We start from the raw sequence: 25,038 nt of genomic DNA, 5'->3' as shown, positions 1-25,038 counted from the left end.
TATATATATATATTCAAGAGTTCGATAATTCGTGTGACTTAAGTATTTTATGATTTTTGGTGCATATTGCATCAAAAATGCTAGGGTTTTTTTAGTACATTTTACGATTTTTATTCCATTTAAATTCAGGCATCGATAATTAAACATCCATTCTGTCATATCTAGACATGAGCAAAACCGCTCTTTTTAACGATCCGATCAAAACCGCTCTTTCAATGAACTGAATCAGCTCTTTTTCATGGCTCACCTCTCGCGCATACGGAAAAGTTTCCAGAATCGGCAATAAAAGTTTATTGTCTCAATTACATGATTGTTATAAAAAGAAATGATCTGTTCAACTTTTTTCTATTATTGCCAACAATAAAATTCAATTTTTTTTTAAAATGAAGAATTAAAATTTGGTTACTTAATAATTAACACTCCTGTAATTTTATTACATTTTTTGTGAACGAGTGAATAAAACAAAAATCAAAATACATAAACAAATAAATGTGCATATATAGTGGAAATAACTATTTTCATAAAACATAAAAAATATAAAAAATTAACACCTATTGTTTTCTAAAACGGGCAGAGCTCATCTATTGTGATTTCTTGAAGCTGATTAAAACCTGAAAATAAATAGACAAGGGCTAGTATTGCTCAATGTTGGGAAGTTGGATCGCGAAGCGTTGAAAGTTGAACGGTCGGACTGAAACAAACGAAAGTCAAACAAAAGTCTCATGGGCGACACATAAAAGAAGATCCACGCACCATGCAAAGTAGTCCTAAGGTTTTTGAGAAAAGAGCTCGTAGTTGTTCGTGGAGGTGGCTGGCTCGATGATGGTGGACAATATATTATAAAAATGTTTAAATCTACCCCTAAGTAACAAAATTAGAAAATTAAAAAATAAAATAACAGAATAATTTCCTCGTAGAAAAAATTAGTCGGGCTCAAACAAAAGTGAACATAATAAATAATTAATTAATCTTTATCTAAGGTATTGTTTGAAATGAAAAAGTTAGTGTCACAAGTCACGATAGCTCAAGTGGTTAGAGCAGCGGCGTATTGAGCCGAATGTCGTAGGTTCGAATCCCGCTCGTGACACTCATTTTTTCATTTCAGCCAAACATTACATAAAGATTAATTGAAAGAAGTTATTTGGCTAATCGGACCACGAAATATAACGGATATAATAAATAATTTTATGAAATTGAAAAATAAAGAAATATAATTAACGATTACACAGGGTGACCTTTTTAGATGGCCGGGTGAATTTCTCATGAACCAATGACGTTATAAAAAAATGTACGTGTAATAAACAAAAATATTTTATAATCTAGTTTCAAATTTTTATTGTTTTTTTTTTTGTAGAAAAATTATAAAGGATACCTAAGGCCCAGTTCAATATCAATTTCAAATTTGACGTTATACATCCTGACACACCATATTAAAGGATTTTTTACGCCAAAAAAATGATGCAATGGGATTTTAAATTGATCAAAAAATGACAAAGTTATGGCAAAAAGTTTGAGAAAAAACAGTCATTTCGTTTGCTATTTATTAAAACCATTTCATGTTCTACTTGCCTGGCTTGTGTAAAGATGAAAAGATTTGCTCATTTTAACCACTCTTCACCGGTGCACAGAACGAGAGTCAGGGGAGATGAATTGACAAGCATTTTCTATCCTTTGCCGCAGTTCTACAACTGAGGTTGGTAGATTACGTTTAGTGTAGACACTGTTTTTTAAATGGCCTCTCACAGAAAATAGTCGAGTGGAGTTAGATCGGGTGACCGAAGAGGCCAACAAATCGGTCCGTGAGGACCTATCCACCCATCCCGGAAGTGATGATAACGTCTCACTTGCAAAGAATTGGTGCATCCATCAAGCTGGAAAAACATTCTTTGTCGTTGTTACAGAGCAACATCATCTAATAATGTTCGTACAACCTCCACCAAAAATTGAGAAACTGATAACCATTTAAATTATTTTCGCAGAAATAAGGCCCAATTAATTCCGAGAAGCCCACCATACGTTGATACTGTGAACCATCTGATGATGACAAGAGAAATTCTCGGATATTCCTCTGCCCACGTTCGAAAATTCCAACGGTTTAGTATGCCATTAGCAGGAACATGGATTCATCAGTCCAAAGGATGTATGGGAGAACGTTTTCTTCAGCCTCCCAAATAGACATTTGAACAAGGAAAGTTAGACACCTGTCATGCTTATAATCCGGAAGTCCCTGGACAAGATGAGACGGATACGGTTCAAAATTGTAAGTCTGGAGACATCTCTAATTTTATTTTTTGAAAAACCTATAACCCTTCCAAAATTTTGGAGAGAGGGATTTGGATTTTCGTGATCTTACAATAAAACATTCAGCTCTTCGTCGAAATTACGCTGTCGGTTTCATGGTGATATAACTCTCATAAATGGACTAACTCCTCAGAACACGAATAAACGTTTTGTGGTTTAATCTGGAGTGATCAGGACATTTCTTGGAGTACAACTCGACTGCACGACGCGCAATACCACCACTATCAATAAAGCAGTCATACATACCAACTCGCTGTTGATCGAAAAAATGTGCTCTTTGGTTCATTTTGAACGAAATACTGAATATACCGAATAGGCACTGTTGTAAAATTTATTTACTTCCAGGAATAACGATTTGGTCACATAATGCGAGTTTGTCAAACAATGACCAATGTAAACAATAAAGGCAATTAATCTTTAGTGAAGTTCTTTAGTGAAGAAGCAAATTCTTGGAATTAACAACGAAATGCCAAATTTTCAACTTTTTGCCATTAGTTTGTCAATTTTGGACCAATTTAAAATCAATTTAAAACGTTTTCAGCGTACAAATCCTTTAAAATGGTGTGTCAAGGTGTATACGGTCGTATTTGAAATTTTGAAGTTGAACTGTGCCTAAGGTACCCTATATAATTTTTCTCCAAAAAAAGGGAAACATTTGAAACTAGACTAAAAATATTAATTTTTTTTTATAGCGTCATTTGTTCAAAAGAAATGCAAACGCGCCATTTAAGAAGACCCTGTATAAATTTTTTTGTTTGTATATTTGTTTTATCGTGGTTATGAAAAAACATATTTTATAAAAGCTTTCAAAAGTAATTTTCCTCGTTGTCCAAGCATTGATGAATATCCATTCCATTCGCGAAGCTTTCAAGTCGTCTTTTGAAATGTTATTGAAGCTTTTTTCCCCGATCGACCGGGTGGATACGACAAAAAACATGTTTACACAAGGAAATTGTATGTGAAATTAAAAAACGTTCCGATAAAGTAACGGAAATGAAAGGAAAAAGCGTGATTGAAAGTGGCAAATTATCAACGGCCGTAAGACTGCCCAATGGTGAAAAAAACAGGTTGTCAGTTGACTTTAATTAATATTCTGCTTTCAGGGACGAGGAGGCAAAGGATCCATATTCGTTTGGGCGAGCGGAAACGGCGGCATGCACGAAGATTCATGCAATTGCGACGGCTATACAAACAGTATTTACACGCTATCGATTTCCAGTGCGACGCAAGCAGGGTAAACAATACTGAATTCATTCACATGTTTTAAATTGGGCCAGTCGATTGTAACCATAAAATCGATTTTTTATCATTTCCAAGAAGTTTGTTGAGATTTCAATAAATATAAAACACCCATGACATATTTTATTTTATATTTACCGACAAGTCATCCCTCTTCTATACAAGCTTCACTTATGTTACAAAACCACATCTCAACAATTGAAAAATGGAGCAATCTTTGTAAAATAAAGTTTAACCCTTCCAAATCACAATACATCACCTTTAAACCCCGTCGTGAGTCTTGTCCTAGCATATAAATGAACCGGTTCCCCAATCCAAGAAAGTAAACTATTTAAGGCTTACATTTGATAATGCCAAACTTGAATCCACACACACGATTAAAATGATTTATTGCTTACACCACCCACAATCAAAATTACCATTAAAATCAAAATCTTCGAGATACACATATCTACTCAAACCTATTTGGATGTACGAGTGCTAAGTTTATGGATCAGCCAAATATTCCAATATTCAAAGATAAAAAAAATTTCAATCCAAAATTTGAAGATTAATTGTTTCTGCCCCTTTTTACATAAACAATAACATATTTGAGGGGCGTCGGTGGTCACAACGGTTTAGGCGATGACACGGCGCTCATCACTGTAAGGTAAGAGTCTCGGGTTCGATTCCAGCGGCCCTGCATTCGAACCCGACATACATAAAATAGGCTTTTTCAAAAACACTGGCACCCTGAGAGTTGATATGATGTTGTTGCGAACCATCGTAAAAAATAAAAATAAACAACAAAAAGCAAATTACAAAATCACTTTTTAAAAATATGTAAAATTGGGTGGATTTAGGATGAATGATTTAGACTTGTTAATAGAAAGATTTGCGGACCTGATTAAGGAAGCGGCAGGTAAAGCTAAATCTTTATGTAAGGCACAAAAAAGGGAGATGTGGTTCGATAAAGAATCATATTAACACAGAAATACGATTACTCCATTCCCTTCAATTACCAGTAAAGTTTGACAAGAATATGGATAACAGACCTCCTAAATGCTTAACATCATTTTATTAATCCAGAACTGCCAATGGGTAGCTTTCCCTATAACGACCGTAATGCCACAAACATAAATTACCCAATCTGCTGGTTGTATGTAATGCATGTACAGTGGTAGATACAAATAAATTGTTTTCTTTTCTTATATTTACCTTTTTCTGAGGAGATCCTCTTAGCTTCCATAAATTTGAAAAACCAATATTTATTTATACACACAATCTAGAAATTTTAACACCAATTATTCAAAAAAGTTTCAACAAAAACGAAATAGCCAAAAAAGAAAAAAATTGCCAAGATAAACTAGTAATTTAGTTCTTTTTTCATTATTTTCAAATTGCTACCGTCGTTTAAAGGAAAATATCATTTTTGTATTAAAGATTAAAGATATGCTTTAATAATTCAGATAGATTCAATAATGCTACGACAAAACAAAATTGATTTCATATACTGACGTGTATTTATCTACTTTTCTCGGGATAATATTCCACCTTTTAGGATTTTTTTGTTCATTTACGAGTGAACATTTAACATTTATTTCAGCAAAACAATGTTTTAGTTTTTATCTGAAATTTATCAGTGGTAAGAAAATAAAAGTAAATATCTTTGAACAAATTGCGCCTTTATCTGTATGTTAATTAAAGTGTAATTTCAGATTGAAACCTTGGTATTTGGAAGAATGTTCTTCCACCCTTGCTTCGACCTTCAGCTCCGGTACACTCGGAAGGGACAAGAGTGTAGCGACAGTCGATATGGACCCGAAGCTGAGGCAGGAACACCTCTGCACGATGGATCACACTGGTACACTCTTCCTCCGGGTAAGGCCAGATTTTAGGCATCCGGTTGAAAAATTGTCGTTTTCCAGGAACCTCGGCTTCGGCACCGTTAGCGGCTGGGATGTGTGCCCTTGCTCTCGAGGCGAACCCCAACCTCACCTGGAGGGACATGCAGCACATCCTCGTCCTCTCGGCCAACCCGAAGCCTCTGCTGAAAGAGCCCGGGTGGACGGTAAACGGAGCCCGAAGGAAAGGTAACGTTTGTTTAAACAGGTTTTGAAAAAAAAAAAAACAAGCGTTTTTAGATACTTTCAATTGAAAATTTTGTTATGACAAATAAGGCTAAACATATTTCTAACGCAAATAATATAGAGGAGTAATTAAACTTGATATTTAAGTGCGTACTGTAGCCCTACGGATTAGTACTCAATAACTATAATACATAAATAACACCCTAACGCACACCAAGTAGTATTGCATGTCTTTGGTTCTAATGCAAATAATGCCACATTGTACAAAAAAAAAAAAAGATGTTTTATCTATACATCTCTTTTGCTCTCACTCTTTCCCTTTTTTCTTCTCAATGCCTTTTACTATCTCTTACTTTCTCTCTCCCTCTCTCTCTCTCTCTCTCTCTCTCTCTCTCTCTCTCTCTCTCTCTCTTTCTTTCTCTCTCTTTTCTCCTCATTCACTTTTAATATCTTTTACTACTTTCTTTCTCATTCTCTTTTTTCTTATATATTTACCTATCATCTTTATATATCCATTTAATTATCTCTCTACCTTTCTCTATCGTGCCTTTTTACTTCGTCACTCTAGTTTCAAAAAATGTATTATTAAAATAGAAAATCCAAGGTATTAGTTGATATTTCTTGAACGTCAGATTTGCACGGCGCTTAGTTCATTAGTTTTGCAAGACCCTCTAGTCAAGATGGTTTAGCATACCATTCTCGCCGTGATTAGAAGCAGGTTTTTATCTGCCATTAATGAATTGTGTGTTGAACCTACCGACAATTTCCAATTATTTTGTACCTATTCATATGATTTCATCTCCTACGATACTTACTGTAGCCATTACCATGAACCTACTAAACTAAGTGGGCAACGCAAAATAAAATTACACAACGATAAATTAAAACGGTATTCAGTGTAAAGCAAATATCTAATAAAAGTAGCAGCATGACAAGTTCTTTTAACAATTAGTAAAAAAATAAGTTCATATATATATTGTAGTTTCTTCGTTACAGTACGAGATAAGCCTTTGAATATAATAAGTGAAAGTTCCGCACACAGATTTGCAACATTGAAATATTTTGTAATGTCTAAAAGAGTGAATGAAGGCTTTCTAATGCAAAACAAATTGTACCGAATAAGAAAGGAAAAACATTTTAATCAACTACTTCATAATTTACAAGTATTATTCATTAAATCTTTATCCTGAAATTTATTTGCGAGTAAACCTTAATCCCGTAAGCTCTCGTATAATCCCTTTGTGACTTCAACCCTCCCAGATTCTTGATTCTGAATAATCTTCTCTTAAACCGGGACTAGCCTTTTGAAATTTACAACTTTACTTTCGACTCAATAAAACTATAATTTTTTTGTTAAATCTTGTACAGGAATTCATTATACTCTATTTTCAAGTAAGACTGACCTTTTATTTTGGTTTTCAATATGATTCATTTTCTCACACATTATACAGTACTCTGGACAAATTAATGTAATAGGATTTTTTTTTAATATAGTTGTATTATAACATAGCAAAAGAAATTGCATGAAATTTTTGCATTCAATGTTTTAATAAACGTGCGTGCAGAGTAAATAGACTTATTAAAGTAATTTGAATGTTTTTATTATTGTTTGTGGGTGAAATTCACTTCTAGGCTAATCAAGATAGCCTAAACAGCGAGTTTGCATTGCAATTCATTTCTAAGCCCTGTTTTAAACAGTTTGTTATTCATTTCTCCTTCCTTTTATTGATTCGTTAGATGTAAATTTAAAGAGGTATCAGAAAGACTTCTAATGAAACGATGTCTTTACATCATAAAATTCAGTCTTGATTTTAAAAATTTTATAAAAAAAATACTGAAATATTTCTTAACGTTATTTAAATTTAGTTATGAGTCTATTTTTATTTACAATACCGTTGAAAGCAGTGATAATTTGGAGATCGTCAGATGCGGTCTGGTTTGACGTAGGTTTTAAAAAAACATTTTCTTTATCGTGCCAACGTTTCAATCTTTTTTAAGATCTTCTTCAAGGACTGGGATTTATAAACATTGTTTAAATTTTACAAATACATGTAGGATGTGAAAAAAATAAATTTATACTATACTATATCGATAACATACATATACAGCATCACATCACACAAAACATATAATATAACATATAAAACAATCATCATATTTCTACATAGTCTAATTCTTCGATAATTTGTCTGTTCTTTCCCTAATAATCCCCGTCTATACAATCCTGAAAGGATAATCAGGCCGAACAATTACCCATTTTTTCCTTTCACCTCAAAGAAGCCGACTCCTCAAATAAAAATGCTTTTCTATCCCGACTTCCTCCTTCTCCACCCCTTCAAAATCCTATATATATAAACATAACACAGCCACTCTCAACACGACACGCAAGAATGGTACAATTACTCAGAAGACAAACACTTTGAGTGAGTAGAAATACTTTGATTGAATATAAAAATATATTTTGCATTGTATAAATTCACTTTTCCACATCCTAAATGTATTTGTTAAATGTAAACAATGTTTGTAAATCCCAGGCCCTGAAGATGATATCAATAAAGGTCGAAACGTTGGCACGATAAAAAAAAAATATTTTTCTAAAACCTACGTCACACCAGACCGCATCTGACGATCTCCAAATTATCATTAACACGGTCACTAAACATCACACTTTGAAAGCAGTCTTGAAAACGTCAAATTGGTGTCACAATGATTCCTACTCTTGTAATAAAGCAAGCCAAATACTTACTATATTATATTTACAGTTAGTCACAAATTCGGATTCGGTCTGATGGACGGGGGTGCCATGGTAAACCTGGCTGAGCAGTGGACGACAGTCCCGACACAGCACATCTGCAAGACACCCATCATGACGGTAGACAGGTAATTTTCCGGTTGTCCGGATAGTTCCACTAAAAGTAGTTCAAACCACAAATCCTCTTTTGGTGTGACTCTTAACTTTTAGCAAGGAAAAAAGGATTATCGATTGAATATTATAGCTAAACTCTTTTTTGACCTTTTTTAATCCAGTATCAAGCATGTAAGGGTATTTTCACCTTTTTTACACTGGGTATAATATATTTTTTAAAATACATTAGTCTAAGTTATTAAAAACTTAAATAATATCTGTTTTTTTGTCTGAAGAATCTGACATTAACAGTGATAATCATTAATTTAGTTCTTAACGTTTGTTAGAACTAAACAACTAAACAACAACTAAACGTTTTACAAAAATATAATCCCTATTTACTTGATTAATGCAAAAAATCATTGAAGTTATGACCTTTATATAAGCCTATATTTAACAATATAATAAAATCGTTATTACAACCTAATTAGAAGTATTGATTAATTATTCAGGTAGTTCAAATATCAGAGTATAAACCGGCATTCCTTTAAATTTCAGGATTATAGACAGGTTGAAAATGAACGAGTTGTTCCTGTATAGGAACGAGAGCGGCTGCGAGGGCTCAGATAGCGAAGTCCGCTACTTAGAACACGTCCAGTGCAAGATAAAACTTCGCGTGAAGCCTCGAGGCAGCTTGAAAATCGTTCTCACCTCGCCCTCGGGTACTCCGAGCATCCTGTTGAAAAGCAGGCCTAAGGATAACGTGTTCGACGCCCTGGACGACTGGCCGTTCATGTCCGTCCATTTCTGGGGCGAGGACCCAAGGGGCACCTGGAAACTGGCAGTCTTCAATGATGGAAGAAGGGACCAAGAATTTGATGGTAGGATGTGGAAAATAAAAAATTAATTTTAACTTAATTTAAAAAATAAAAAATTAGTATTAATTTTTGTTACTTATCTACGTAAGTTCGTGCCTCCACCTCCACCATCAGGACTTGCGGGCTTGAACTCTGTGGCACTGACCTTCCTATCATACTGCATGAAAAACATTGATATTCCTTTTTAAAAGAAGAACCAAAATTTTCACAACAAGATAGCTTTAATTTCCAATACTTTAGCTCTCCTCTTTTTCCACTGAAATGCTCCATCGACGAAAACCTAAACGAAAATGGGCAAAAGACAATTAAGAAAACAAAAAACCTGGTATTTATTTTTTTTATCTACTTAAGTTCGTACCTCCACCTCCACCATATGGACTTACGGGTTTGAACTCTGTGACACTGACCTTCCTATCATACTGCATGAAAAACATTGATATTCCTTTTTAAAAGAAGAACCAAAATTTTCACAACAAGATAGCTTTAATTTCCAATCCTTTAGCTCTCCTCATTTTCCACGGAAATGCTCTATTCACGAAAACTTAAACGACTGGGTAAAAGACAATTAAGAAAACAAAAAAATTGTTCGACCTGGGATCATCAATCTTCTTGAATTACGTAATTGAACTCTGCGGTTCTTCCAAGAACTGACTTAAACCTAAGCCAAACATTGTAAAAAGACCTATCATACCTAATCCAAAAGTTCTACAGCCACTTGGTGTTCGGTTTACTCCTTCACCTCTTTCTGTCTCTTCACAAACATCCTAAAACTGGCCACAAAAGCTAAAATTACAATAGCAAAAGGCTACTAAAAACCAAAATAAATTGACTTTGAGCTTTGGGATCATTAGACCCTCTGGGCTTCAACCAAGACCTGACCTAAATTTGATCTAAACATTTCAGCCCAAAGTACTATACTTCCTATCATCAACAGCACATTTATACATGCACACAGCATACATGGAAAGAATTTGTCATATCCCGATTCCTAAGGTTCTAACAAACTTGGTGTTCAGTTCAATCTCTTCACCGCTTTCTCTCCTTCTGCGCAAAAACGTCTTAAACTCTCCACCATAGCTGAAACAAGGCAAAATACTACTGAAAACAAGGTAAACTGACGTTACACTTTGGGATGATGACCATCATTATTTTAATTTGATCTGAACTCTGTGGTTCTTCCAATAAATGACCTAAACCTGAACATTTCAGTTCAAAATTCTTCCCGTCACCTCCAATGAATGTCTGAATGTCTTGACCATAAAATCCTCGTTTCTAAGTCGATAACAAGTTCGACCCACACACTTTTACACAAACTATATTTAAAAAAATTATTAGAGCATAAACTTACCACAACAATCACAAGACCCATCTATACTTACGGATTAAACTTGCCAGTACTGCCAAACCTCAACCGAATTCAAACATTTCTAATACTGTATTAAAACCTTCCCTTTCTTTTGAAAAAAATTTTGTCATTTTTGATTGGAAGAAAACAAAGTGAATTGGCGTTATATCTTTCATAGACTATCATCAGATTCATATATATTAACGGACTTGAACTCTGTGGTTTTATGAAGAGTTCATCTTAACTTGATGTGAACATTTTAGTTTAATTACTTCCATCATCACCAATTCAAATCCTTCAAAACTTTAAAAACTTTAACAATATTTTTTTAAAGAAGTTTTTAAATCTTAATTCCAAATGTTTCACAGTAAGCTAGTTGATTACTTCAATCGTTCATCTCTCTTACAGAGTCAGACCTAAAAAGTAATAGATTTAAAGACTTTTTATCAACATCTCTCAAATGATAAAGAAATAAGAGAAAAATAGCTATATTCACTATGATATTGCAATTATAATTAATATATAAATAAATCTTATTATTTTAAGAAAATTCCATTTTTAACCTTCAAAGGGAAAACTAAACCTTTTAAATTTTTATAGAGAATATTTTTTATATCTTGTATATATTTTACCTATATTAGTTGGTGCACTGATGAAAAAAAGCCGTTAAACCCGAGGGAATTTTCATTCCTCTAAGAGAAGGCATTTAATTTTTTAAAAATAACCCGAATATAGAAAGAGAATGTAATAAAAATAAAGTCTGACCTTTTAACTTTTTTGAATTTTTCAACTCCACGTCAAATTTTAAAACCCGAGTGGCTGAAGTAGGTTTGAAACGTTTTCAAAATTATTTCCCTTCTTGGATTATGAATTTTTCCATTCGGCTTTTATCCCGAGGGAACAATAGTTTATTTTTTGAAATAGTGTTGCGTTCTTCGGAAATTAATCATTAATCAAATCAAACAACATTCAGAGTCTCTCTCGTTGAACCGTTTACTGTCTGTTTTGGTAATTAGTTTCAAAATGAAATTGAAAGTGTGTGTTTGAATTGAAATGTAATTAAAGTCCATAAGAAATCTCATTTTATGTTTTTTGTCCTACATTACAAACTGATTGAAAATGCACTTGTAATACTATACTGTAAGAGATTTAGAGATTTTTTTTATTTCTCTTTTTAGATCATAATAGAGGTAAAAAGAATTGAAAAAGTTTTCTGAGTATAGCATACTACACTATACATTTAGCATTTACAAAAGTCCAGTAGTTAAAAGGATTAAGGATTATTTTCCTTTCAGGGATTTTCAACAGGTGGCAGTTAATCTTGTACGGGACGGACACCAAACCCGTAAATCTGAGGCCTCCATCGTTGCAGCTTTTTAGGAAATTCGACGAAAGGGTGACAGAGACTTCTTTCTTCAAGGCGAGTACAGTCAAATCTCTTATCTCTATGTCTGCGTTTGCGCCCCCCCCCCTTTTAAATATTCTTTTCTCATGGATGGATGAATAATTATTTTTGTTTTGACAGGACAAGGCGGATTCCGATTCGGTCTACGAAGAGAACAACAATTTGGAAGAGACGGGCGAAGTGGTTTACAACTGCCACAGCCAGTGCGACGGCAAAGGCTGCTACGGCCCTGAGGACACTCAATGTATTTCCTGTGCGAATTACAAATTAAACAGGTAAATCGCTCGGTCGTACATAATGCAAAGTGAAAGTAAGGGATTTTGTACCGAATTACCTCGGGTCTGTAATAAACAATATTTCCGCTCTTACAACAATGCCAACCGTTCACGGTGGAGCCCCGAGGGAAATTTATTGAAAGAAAAGAGACATTTGTTTTGTTTCAATAACGCCACAGAGGATTGCGTCTTTTCTCCAAATATGGCACAGAAGTCTTGGGAATACCGAAAGACGAGTAAGAAAGCTATAAGAATTTTATATGCTCCCTTAAAGCCTAGTCAAAAAATTATTATGTACAGGGAAAATAACTTTCTTTGTTTATTCCATCTACCTCCGAGTTATACAGATCCAGAGATAATGTTTGTAATATCTTTTACGAAGAAAAATATTTTTTACTGCGATTTGTATCTCTTCAATAATACAAACCGTTCCTTTTAATCGAACATTTCAATAGCAAAAAATGTCTAAAAATAAACAGTCATGTTATTAAGGAATGAGAGGAGAGGTAAAAAAAATGACAAGTGATATTTGAAAGGAAAAAATATAGAGGTCGTGAATAGAGGTGTTATTTTTACACCACAATTGTATTTTAAACATTTAAACAAAGTAATAATAATATTATTAGAGTTGTCAATTGTGAAAGTTGCGGTCAACCTAACATGGAGATGTTTTCTCAAAAATCAGAATGTTAAATGTATATTGTCCCATTTTAAGCCCATCGTCTACGCATTTGTTAGGCCAGCCGAAAAGCCCCAATAATACATTATAATATTTTATTTTCGAAAAAAAAACTCTTTTCACTCCCAGAGAATCCTAATTACTTAAGAAGACAAGGATGGCCGAGTGGTTAGGTCGTCTGGCTGGGTTTGTATCCTAGCAGAGCCCCTGGTTTTTTAATAGAATATAGATTGAAAAATGATTATTCGGAGATCGTGAGATGCGGTCTGGTGTGACGTAGGTTTTAGAAAAACATTTTCTTTATCGTGCCAACGTTTCGATCTTTATTGAGATCATCTTCAGGGCCTGGGATTTATAAACATTGTTTAAATTACGCCCATCTCATTGGGGGGTGATTACACGATATTTGAAAAATGGCAAAAAGGAGGGAAAATTCGAAAGGTAGGTAGAGATGGGGAGTTCGTGTCCGAGTGGATCGAAGTCACGATAGCTCAAGTGATAGAGTAGCGGCGTATTGAACCGAAGGTCGTGGGTTCGAATCCCGCTCGTGACACTAGCTTTTTCATTTCAACCAATACCTTACTCTTAGATTAACATAACCAGGGAGAGAAAGTATTGGAGATTTTTCTTGGAATCCAGGGATTCTTGGTCTGTAGTTAGGTCGTTTTCGACCATCATGAACTGATTATCGTCGCTTTTTCGTCGTAAATGCCATACAGTCCGCATTAGAGAAGAAAGAGCACAACTTAAGGGGGCCATAAACATCGCCCAGGCGTTTGACAGAGTCTGACATCCGAGAACTTTAACTAAAGCAGTTCTTGGCCATTACTTATTACCCAAGCTTAAAAGCCTACCCAACCGATCGCTCCTCGAGAGTGTGTTCTCAAAGATAAAACCGACCCTGGTCGGCGTTGCACAGGGGAGCATCCTTACATCCCATTGTCACGAGGAGCTAGGGGTCGCCTACGGACACGTTTAGGAGGGACAAATGCCCCCTTCCATCACAGAAGGTAGGTCAATTAAATTTCTGGCTAATAAGCACTCGGCTCCTGATCTCTGCAGCGGACTGATCCTAGCTTCTCTAACTGGTTAAACCGTAAGTGCTTTTTTGTCTCCACCGATTATCAATTATCAATTATTAATTGCCACAAGAAAGTTTGAGGCCTATTTACTTTTAGTTTGTATATATTTTACCATTGAGTTAATAAATTTATTTTTGGTCAAGAAGGTTTTGTTTTACTTTTGCTTCTTTATTTTAATTCCTCCACGCTTTCATCACAGCGCACTCTGCTGATTTCGCTGTACGTGGGCTTTGGAAACTGCGAGCCATTTTCCGGACTTAAGGTAAGTTTAGGTAACCGAAGTCCGTCGCAGGATAGAGCAAAACTGACACTTGGTAGAAGAGCGTATTCCACGGCAAAGCTAACACCTAGTAGCTTGAACGTGGAAAGATCCCCTGCCACAGAAAAGAGAAAAGCAAACGTAAAACAAAACCTTCTTGACCAAAAATAAGTTTATTAACTCAATGGTAAAATCTATACAAACAAAGTAAATAGGCCTCAAACTTTCTTGTGGCAATTAATAATTGATAATTGATAATCGGTGGAGACAAAAAAGCACTTACGGTTTAACCAGTTAGAGAAGCTAGGATCAGTCCGCTGCAGAGATCAGGAGCCGAGTGCTTATTAGCCCGAAATTTGATTGACCTGCCTTCTGTGATGGAAGGGGGCATTTGTCCCTCCTAAACGTGTCCGTAGGCGACCCCTAGCGCCTCGTGACACCATCTTAACACAATTTATCCTGCTGACCTGCTAATCCATTCCAACACACGATATGCAGACGTTACTGCATATTATGTACACACCCGAATCCCATAGCCACAGCTAATATTCGGGAACAGCTCGAGCAGCAAAAAGTGGAAGATGAAATTTAACGAGAACGAGTGCACCGAAATCACGTTTACGTTTAAAAAAATCTCTAGCCTATTACCAACAGCAAGGAATCACTGACATCCACGTAAGTCAGATACTTAAGACCTGGGCAGCAGACTGACATGGAATCCACACACTATAACAGAACAGAAGGCTGACCAAAATCAGACATGACAAACTAACACATTATAAAACAACATTTGTCCTATTTGGACTTACGAAATAGAACTGTTGGGTACCACAAAGCCACCCAACGTCCAATATGGTTATCTTTGTAGTTCAATCTCCAGTGCAGTCTTGATCTGTCGTCTAGCTGGTCTACCTGATCCTAGATTCCATGGTTCTGAGAATCCTGGAACAACGTGTTGAGCATTGGTGGCAAAGCGGCTGCTTTAGCCGTGCTCATTAGCGACATTCTAAAAGGAATGATCCGAGTATGGCTATCCTATTATTTAGATATTCCACCCTTTTACCTTGGAATTATTGCAATTGCCATCTGTCTAGGCAATATTTATCCCATTATCTTTCATTTTAGGGGAGAAAGGGTGTTGCTACTGCTTTTGGTTCTATTGTCTCCATTGGTTGGGAGTTAACAGGCGTTGTCGCCGGTACCTGGCTACTTACTGTACTACTTAGCGCATATTCATCATTAGATGCCATTGTTACTGCTCTATTAGCACCCTTCTATATTTGGTGGTTTAAACCTGAATTTACCTATGCTTTCAAGCTTTCCATCTAAGCACACCAATCAAAAGTCCTGGAATAAATTACCCAAGCTCTCTGCTACGTCTTTAAACTTACCGTCCAAAATGACCTCAATACTCCCTTCCTTCAATGGGTGTCGGTAGCCGCAACAGTTAAGGCGCCCATCACTGTATGGACAAGGTGCCGAGTTCAAACCCAACATACTTACATTTTTTCTCAAAAACTCCCACTTCCGGACCTCTGCTGTTGTAAACCCCTGTAAAAAAAAAGAGGGGTTCCCTTTGATCAACATTTTACAACATCAACATCCATTCCCCGCTTCCCGAAATTCCACTAACTTTTCCTCTTACCCTAACCCTTCCGTACAAGCCGTTTCTACATCTCTCATCGCCATAATCCTCCATACCGCCTTAAACTAGAGACCTGCACGCCCCCTAATCTCTCAGCAACGAAGGTACCAGCATAGGACAGTGCTGACGGTAGTGCCCTTGATAAGACCGTGTAAAAATCAGAAGATTTGTGAGATATATGTACTGTATACAAATAAAAAATCTAAAAAATTTATCTGAATTAGGTCTACAAAGTACTTAAGTTTCCCGCGGAAAATTACCCCAATTTACTAGCTAAAGAAACCTATCTATATTGACAAATATGTCTCGAATTTTAATGCAGGAGCTGCGTACAGAAATGCCCAGACGAGGACTATTTCGCTTCAGATGGGCTGTGCATTAAATGTCACAGAGACTGTCGAACTTGTACCGGACCTGGCTATCACAGCTGCCTCACATGTGCAAGAAACCTTTACTACATAACAGATTTGGCCCTTTGTATCCAATCCTGCCCACATACCTACTTTCAAGAAGAAGAGACGAGAAGGTGCGTCAGTTGTCATGAAACTTGCGCCAGCTGCGAAGACGGGCCGAACCTCTGTTCTTCATGTGAATCACATCTTTATCTCTACAACAACTCTTGTCACGCTTCTTGCCCGCCGAAGACATATTTAAATCATCACTTAAGGTATTTTAATTTGTTTTTTACTTTTTAGCCTGGAGAATTTTAAACGTTTTGAAACAGGTGTGTTTCCTGCCACCCGTCCTGCGAGTGGTGTCATGGAAGCAAACAAAGCGACTGTATAGTGAAACATAAAGACGTCCGATGCGTCGGAGGAGCTTGCACTCACTGTCCCGGTGGACTCTTGATGCAGAACACATCTTGCGTCTCCGTTTGCAGTCCTGGCTGGTACCAAGTCGACAGAGTATGCAAGAGGTGTTGGCCCGGCTGCACGACCTGCTACGGCAGCAGGAAAGACGAGTGCGTTACTTGCGCCCCGGGAAGAACATTAGCGAGAGGACAGTGTCGGCTGCACTGTCCGAGAAACATGTATTCCACCGTATCCGGCTGTGCTAACTGTCATCAATTCTGTTCCACTTGCAACGGTAAGAAGGTTCTTTTTACATAAGTTTTAGATGATGAAATAATTTATTTTCGACCGACAAGGTGGCGGTGCGTATTCCTGCACTACTTGCGCTTCGGATAGGTACCTCGACGAGCCGTCGGGCCTCTGCTATTCTTGCCACAATAACTGCCTCACTTGTTCCGGCCCCACGAACATTTCTTGCACGGCTTGCAAGCGCAACATGATACTGGACGGCGGCCAGTGTCTCAAGTCCGTCACCAGCGAGGGCACCGGATGTGTCAACTGCATCCATACAGAAGGTATACAAGTTATTCATGAAGATTATTTAGAGATGTGAGATGCGGTCTGGTGTGACGTATGTTTACAAAAACATTTTCTTTATCGTGCCAACATTTCGATCTTTATTGAGATCATCGTCAGGGGATTTATAAATATTGTGTAAATTACGCCCATCTCATTGGGGGGAGGGGGTGATTACACGATATTTGATTAAATGTCAAAAAGGGGGGAAAATTCGAAAGGTAGGTAGAAATGGGGAGTTGGAGTCCGAATGGATCGAAGTCACGATAGCTCAAGTGGTTAGGGCAGCGGTGTATTTAGCCGAAGGTCGTGGGTTCGAATCCCGCTCGTGACACAAGCTTTTTCATTTCAACCAATACCTTACATACTCTTAGATTAACATAACCAGGAAGAGAATGTATTGGAGATTTTTCTTAGAATCCGGGAATTCTTGGTCTGCATCATGAACTGATTATCGTCGCTTTTTTTGCCTTCTATATGTATTTCAGCTTCTCGCCGGATCTGTTACAAATGGATCGGAAACTACAATTTCATCGTTTGAGTAACCAGCCAATATTAGTGATACGATTTCAGCGGGCCAGAAAATGAGTCTCAACGACACTGTTCAACAAAAGCATGTTTTCCCAGTAATACCGTCTGTTCTTTCATGAAGTGTTCTTTAGAAAGTAAAACCGGCCGGGATATTTATCAGCTTCGACATCTTCACCGGTGCCCCTTTGACGGTATTAAGGGTCGATTCTGGCTTTTTGTATCATTGTACAATTTATTATTGCGATCGTCGGTCCGTTTTCGCTTTAAGCTTCTAGTTTTCTTCAACTGTGTGAAATTTTTAGGTTAAACAATTTATTGTACTGTTCCATTACCTTTTTGTCTGTAAGTTCGTAGCATTCCGATAAACATGACTGACGTTTATGCTTGAGAAACCACCAACAAGCCTATACTGAATTTGATAATACAACTTGAAAATAACTTTGTTTAGAAAAAAAAGTATTAACATAATAATTACAGAAAAAAGTATTAACATAATAATTATAGCCTTGACCTTTTTTCTTTCTATCACATTTGGCCTTTTTCAAGCAACTCATCAATGTTATCAAATTTCTTCTTAAGGACTTCATGCTTCCTTCCTTTGATCTGTCAGGCAAGTTCGGCTTTTCGCCATCTTCAAGGTGTACAACCTGACATACCTAAACAACATAGGTTGACGAGAATGATCAGAAACGATCAAGCTACAAACTCATCAATTCCTTTATCATAGAAAATTTCATCTTTTGATTTTAGAATGCGGTCCAGGCTTGTGTGTGTGATTCCTACAAAATTCTTATTAGCTTATCCTAAAATTATATTTAACTGGTCATTGCCTCAAACGGAAACTAATATTCCGAGGTTAGACCAATACAAGCCTGCGTCCCGCAAGGGAGCATTCTGGTCCCATTCTGTATATTATTTATATTACTGACTAACCTATACAATACCGTCATACGCCTAAACGGATAGAACCGCCATTTTGTCGTCTATTTCAAATCAATCATCTTCAAAAATCAAATGAACATCCATGAGTCGCTTGTAAGGCAAAATGATCTTCCTAAAGGCACCTACAAGGATAAATTTTACCCAACACCAATTGAACGACCAATAATCTCTTACAAGGCTAAACTTAACCAAAGGCCAAATGAGCCTCCATTAGTCACTTACAACAAGGACAGAAATTGTCAGAGCCAAATAATACTTTAGTAGACACCCAAGACGATATAGGATCCATTAGTCGCCTATGAGAAGGAAAGACATCACTCAAAGTCAAATTTTCCGGCGTTAGTCACTTATAGATTTTGCTCTAAGCCAATTGATTCAGTAAGCACTTATAGTCAATCACTTATAACGATAGACTTCACCCAAAACCACTAGAACTTCCATTACTCACATTAAATTAGGACAAACAACACCCACTGATATTGGAACCTCCATTAACCAGTTAAGATGGGAGACATAACCCATTAAGGCAAATTATCCTCCAACAGTAGTTACAAGGAAAGACATCTCCAAAAGATATTTATTATTATATATGCTAACCTTCATTAACCATATATAATAAAGACAGATATCCCCCAAATACCAATGAACCACCATTAGTCACTGTTGATAAGTACAGACATCAGTCAAAACCAAATGATTTCCCTAGTCACTACAGGAATAGAAAAATGGCAAAAAGAGGGAAAATTCGAAAGGTTGTGGGTTGAGTGTGGATCGAAGTCACGATAGCTCAAGTGGTTAGCGCAGCGGGGTATTAAGCCGAAGGACGTGGGTTCAAATCCTGCTTGTGACAATGACTTTTTCATCTCAACCAAGACTTCCTATATATATATTACGAAGGGTGGGCGACCAAGACCCGAGGGGTTAAATGCCTGGGTAGAGACTCGTACCCCATCCCTAAAAGGTCCGGGACTTGGTCGGCTCACGTGTATAAACCTCTTGGACCTGTTCACAAACCCCAAGATTTTGGACCATTTTATCTTGGGGAGTGATTTGGCAATGTCCTCTCAATCAAAAGTTTCAAATCTATGCCTGGCATACCTATCACATTCTGCAAGGTAGGCTCGTGTCGTTTCTTCTTTTATTTCACAGAAGCGTCAAAAGGGATCTGGTAGGATACCCATTAGGAAGAGGTGTCTTCTCAAGGGGCAATGACCCATTAGGATACCTATCAGCCTCCTAATTCCCCTCCTTGAGTTAGAGAATAGCCATTTCGAATCTTTTGGTTTGATTTCCTTCACAAACTTCTTCGATTGCCTATGTCTGGGGGACAGATTCCATTCTTTAAGGAATTGTTTCATGCCCCAGCAATTAATATTCTCTTTAGCTGTGCTTATAGAGTGGGGTAATACCGGTTGTGGCCCGACAAACACAGTATTTGAGCCGTCTTTGGCCAGGCTGTCCGCCTCTTCATTGCCATAGTGTCCGTTATGAGCTGGTATCCATATGAGGGTTACTCTATTCTCATACCTGGTAGTAATCCTATTAATAAGTTCAACAGTTTCCTCCACCAGCCTAGATGTTGATAGCTCTTTTTGTAATGACTTAAGACTGGCCTGACTGTCGGAAAAAATTCTAATATCTTTTCCCTTAATCTTGTTATCCATGAGTGTTCTGCAGCAAACATTGATGGCCCAGACCTCCGCCTGAAAGACGGAGGTGTTATTACCAAGAGGGGAGGAGATGCTGATCCCTAATTTAGGCATATGTATTCCAGCACCGCTTCCCTTGTCTTTAATGAGTGAGCCATTGGTAAAACAGTCTAGGCTATGATGTTCATCATCCGCACTATAGTTACATTCACAGGGAGTAACTACCTGAAAGTACTTTTTCCCTAAAGATGTTTTAACCTTTTTATCTCTAACACTTAATAGTTGGTTGTTGACCTTACTCAATAATTGTAGAATTTTTGAGTGACCTATGTTGTTTCCCTTATAGTTCCAACTGCCTTCACTAATTAATCTATAGCAGCTGGTTAGTGCTCTAACCTTAACCTCTATGTGTAGAGGTGTAGTATTGGTTGTTATAACAACCAATACTTTACATAAAAAGAATAATTAATTGAAATAAGTAATTTGGTCAATTAGGCAAGTAAACATAAATGGTGTAAGAATATAATTCACCCAACAATAGAACACCCAATATTCACTTCTAATAAGGACAGACCTCGTACAAAGCCAAATGAGATCCTCTGTTTGCCACTTACAAGTACCTATATATTTCACCTAAGACCAAACTATTCTCTAATATTGAGTTAAAAGAAGAGACATCACCCACAAAGATATGAAAAAAATCCACATTACTCACTTATAAGCGGACATTCTCAAAGATAGTATGGGTAGTAATAGCCAACCATGAGGAGAGGTATCACCCAAAACCAACTTAACCTCTATTGCCTGCATTTAATAAGGACAGACATCTAAAGATATGTGAACCTTCAACATTCCCAATAACCAAATGAACGTCCATTAGTCACTTATAATATAACTATAATATGTTTGTTCCACACAAGCACTTGCACTCATTGCATTTCTTTAATGTCACCTCAACATTGCTTTTGTTAACGTGTCCAAGCACACCCGAAGACCCTCCATATCGCCTTAAACAACAATGTCCCTGAGACCTCCCCACTTATTAATCCTTAATATTGAGTACCAATCTTTGGCTGGTTTATCATATGCCCTCCGGGTGCATTGTTTGCCATAGGGTCATTACCATGTCATTAGCTACAAATAAATTAATATTTTATAAAAATGGTGATTTAAACAAAAAATCTGTTCATTTGTGCTTAAGGAGAAAAACTACATTCATCTCCTGCAGGAAAGAGGAGAATATGGGAGCCTCCATCGTGGGAGGAGTCCGTCGAGGAGGAGCCGATGCAAGCGTTCCACCGAGGAAAGCCACCCGAATATTCGCCGTTCGTCACAGTGACCGTCATCGCTGTCATCGCGTGCATCGCAATTGTCGTCCTATTAGCCCTTCTGTTCGCAACGCTCCAAGTGAGATGAGGTAAGAGAAAAACAATTCAAAATGTACGAATTTTACAATCTGGTTCTTTCCAGATCCGGTCACCGAAGTCATACGGAGCTGGTTCACCAACACCGCTGCATAAATGGCGAATGACCAAATCAATTTTTTGGGAACCAGTTTTGTTATGATTCAGTCCTGTCTCAACCAGTAAGTGGCCTTCTGATGTGTTCACCAAAAGGAGGACGCAGTTTGTTTTATTTTTTTCTATATAATATACTATAGGTGTGTTAAATGTACTACCCAAAAATGTTGATATCCTTGTTTATGAATCTTAAAAACTAGGATATGTCCATGTGATTGAAAATATATGTAATATTGAAAGAAAAGTGTTCTGATTTTGTAAATAGCTCTTGTCAGAATGTTTTTGCAGGGACTTTTGTATTTGTAAATGTTAAAACCGTTTAAGACACCAAAGTCGAAGTCTTTGAGAGCTTTTAAAACATTTCTTACACTTGATACTGATTTAGGTTAAAGACTATTTTCAATTCCATTTTCAATGAGGCATTAAATGATAATTTGTGATTGTACATATTGAATGTTGTTATTGTGAATTTTGGCACAAGAAGCTCAACAAATTGGACACTTAAAATTAATATTGATTTTTTGAACAGTGTTAAGTGTCTCTTGATCGAAATAAACTCAAAAAGTCTGTATAGTTCAGAAGAGTAAAATAAATCGATTATTTTGTATTTCCCGGTCAATAAATAAAATCAGTCAAACAAATTCTTATTGCACTTAACATAAAATGCTTTAAATGTGTTTAAATTTAAATTTTTAATCTCGATTGATGAAAGACTGAATTGCAGTAGCCATAAAATGTTTCATCAACATTAATTTCTCAAATATATTTTGTAATTCCGTTTAGACATAAATTTAAAACAAAACTACTGAAACGGCCTACTGCAATATAAAAAAACTGGTCGCGTGTTCAAGAACAAAACAAAAAACACGCTCATTTAATGAATTTATGTATCTGCTTAAGAGTAAGTGGTGTAACGTATATTATTATTGTAGTATGGGCAAAAATATTTTGGAGTCTGCAGCAGATCGAAGTTGTGTTGAATCAGTGTGCGAGTTCGAGCGCTAGCTGAATTTTGTAAATAGTGTCATGTTGATTATGTTGTTCACGATTATTGTAAAAAAATCTGTTTATAAATAAAATTGTTCATAAGTCCAGTAGTTGTATTTTTCCCTTCATTGCCCCTTTGTTCATATAACAAGATCATATTTGGATTGAAGTAATTGATACATTCAATTATATTCAAGAATTGATAATTCATAATTTTTTTATAATAATAACAATAGACTAGCAATATACAAAAGTGAGTAGTTTCATTTTTGGAAACGTATAAAATCTAATCCAATACAAAGGTGAAGGGTAAAAATATTTAAAATAGCATTTCATTCCATAGGAGTTTTTTGGCCGAAGAAAAATGGACCCTATACACAAAATAAATCTGAATAAGATAAACAAATCCCCATTAGTCACTTCCAATAATGAAAACATCATTCAAAAGTAAATGAACCCCCACAAATATTTTATAAGGACAAGCTTAACGAAAGGCCAATTGAACCTACGTAAGTCATTTATAAGGACAAACATTACTCAAAGCCTACCAAGCTTCTTTAAGCCGTTTTAGGAGAGATTTCACCCAACATTGCACATCCATTAGTCGCTTATGATAAATTCAGTCATCATCAAACCTGGGACTCCATTATACCCTTATGAGGATAGACTTCACCCAAAGCTAAATAATCCACCAGAAGTGACTTATAATACTCATCACCGAGGGCCTCACCCTCCATTGTTCACTTATAAGGATAGGCTTCACCCAAGGGCAATAGAACATCCACATCACTTATAAAGATAGACTTCACCCAAGAATAAGTAAGCCATCTGTAGGGACTTATAAGGATAGACTTCACCCAAGAATAAGAAAGCCACCTGTAGTGACTTATAAGGATAAATTTTACCCAAGAGTAAGTAAGCCACCTGTAGTTATTTATAAGGATAGACTCCACACAAGGCCAAATAAGCCACTAGTAGTGACTTATAAGGATAGACTTCATCCAAGAATAAGTCAGCCACTGAAGACAGCTAGAACATTTGTTATTCAATTATAATAAGGACAGAATTCACCTGAGACCAAATGAACCTCCATTTCTTTATAAGGATGGAGCTGCTGAGATTAATTAGTGAAGGCAGCTGGAACCATAAGGGAAACAACATAGGTCACTCGAAAATTCTACAATTATTGAGTAAGGTCAACAACCAATTATTAAGCATTAGCGATAAAAAGGTTTAAACACCTTTAGGGAAAAAGCACTTTCAGGTAGTTACTCCCTGTGATTATAACTAAAGTGCGGATGATGACCATCGTAGCCTAGACTTCTTCACCGATGCCTCACTCATTAAGGACAACGGAAGCGGTGCTGGAATACATATACCTAAATTAGGGATCAGCATTTCCTCCCCTCTTGGTAATAACACCTCAGTCTTTCAGGTGGAGGCTGTGCCATCAATGTTTGCTGCAGAACACTCATGGATAACAAGATTAAGGGAAAAGATATTAGAATTTTTTCCGACAGTCAGGCCAGTCTTAAGTCATTACAAAAAGAGCTATCAACATCTAGGATGGTGGAGGAAACTGTTGAACTTATTAATAGGATTACTACCAGGTATGAGAATAGAGTAACCCTCATACGGATACCAGCTCATAAGGGACACTATGGCAATGAAGAGGCGGACAGCCTGGCCAAAGAAGGCTCAAATACTGCGTTTGTCGGGCAACAACCGGTATTACCCCACTCTATAAGCACAGCGAAAGAGAATATTAATTGCTGGGGCATGAAACAATTCCTTAAAAAATGGATTCTGTCCCCCGGACATAGGCAATCGAAAGAGTTTGTGAAGGAAATCAATCAAGGAGGGGCTGATAGGTATTCCATTGCCCCTTGAGCAGACACCTCTTCATAATGGGTATTCTACCAGACCCCTTTTGCCGCTTCTGTGAATAAAAGAAGAAACGGCTCGACACTACCTCGCAGAATGTGATAGGTATGCCAGGGATAAATTTGAAACTTTTGAA

At 36.7% G+C, this 25,038-nt stretch overlaps 1 protein-coding gene across 1 annotated transcript; it reads left to right on the top strand.

Annotated features, from left to right (window-relative positions):
* Nucleotides 1–3,408: 3,408 nt before the first annotated feature.
* LOC106662545 (furin-like protease 2) lies at nt 3,409–23,125 on the top strand. Its single transcript, XM_024225707.1, has 12 exons — nt 3,409–3,535; nt 5,238–5,383; nt 5,448–5,612; nt 8,372–8,489; nt 9,013–9,335; nt 11,973–12,097; nt 12,203–12,357; nt 16,345–16,689; nt 16,747–17,108; nt 17,170–17,388; nt 21,713–21,928; nt 21,982–23,125. The coding sequence occupies exons 1-11, from the start codon at nt 3,456–3,458 to the stop codon at nt 21,925–21,927; spliced, it is 2,253 nt and encodes a 750-aa protein (XP_024081475.1). The 5' UTR covers nt 3,409–3,455; the 3' UTR covers nt 21,928; nt 21,982–23,125.
* The last annotated feature ends 1,913 nt before the right edge of the window (nt 23,126–25,038 follow it).

This window comes from Cimex lectularius, unplaced genomic scaffold (genome assembly GCF_000648675.2).
Source record: "Cimex lectularius strain Harlan isolate CLEC.00 unplaced genomic scaffold, Clec_2.1 scaffold33, whole genome shotgun sequence".
Lineage (NCBI taxonomy): Eukaryota > Metazoa > Arthropoda > Insecta > Hemiptera > Cimicidae > Cimex > Cimex lectularius.
Note: the sequence above shows the minus strand (reverse complement) of the source record. Positions and strands in the feature narration are given on the sequence as shown.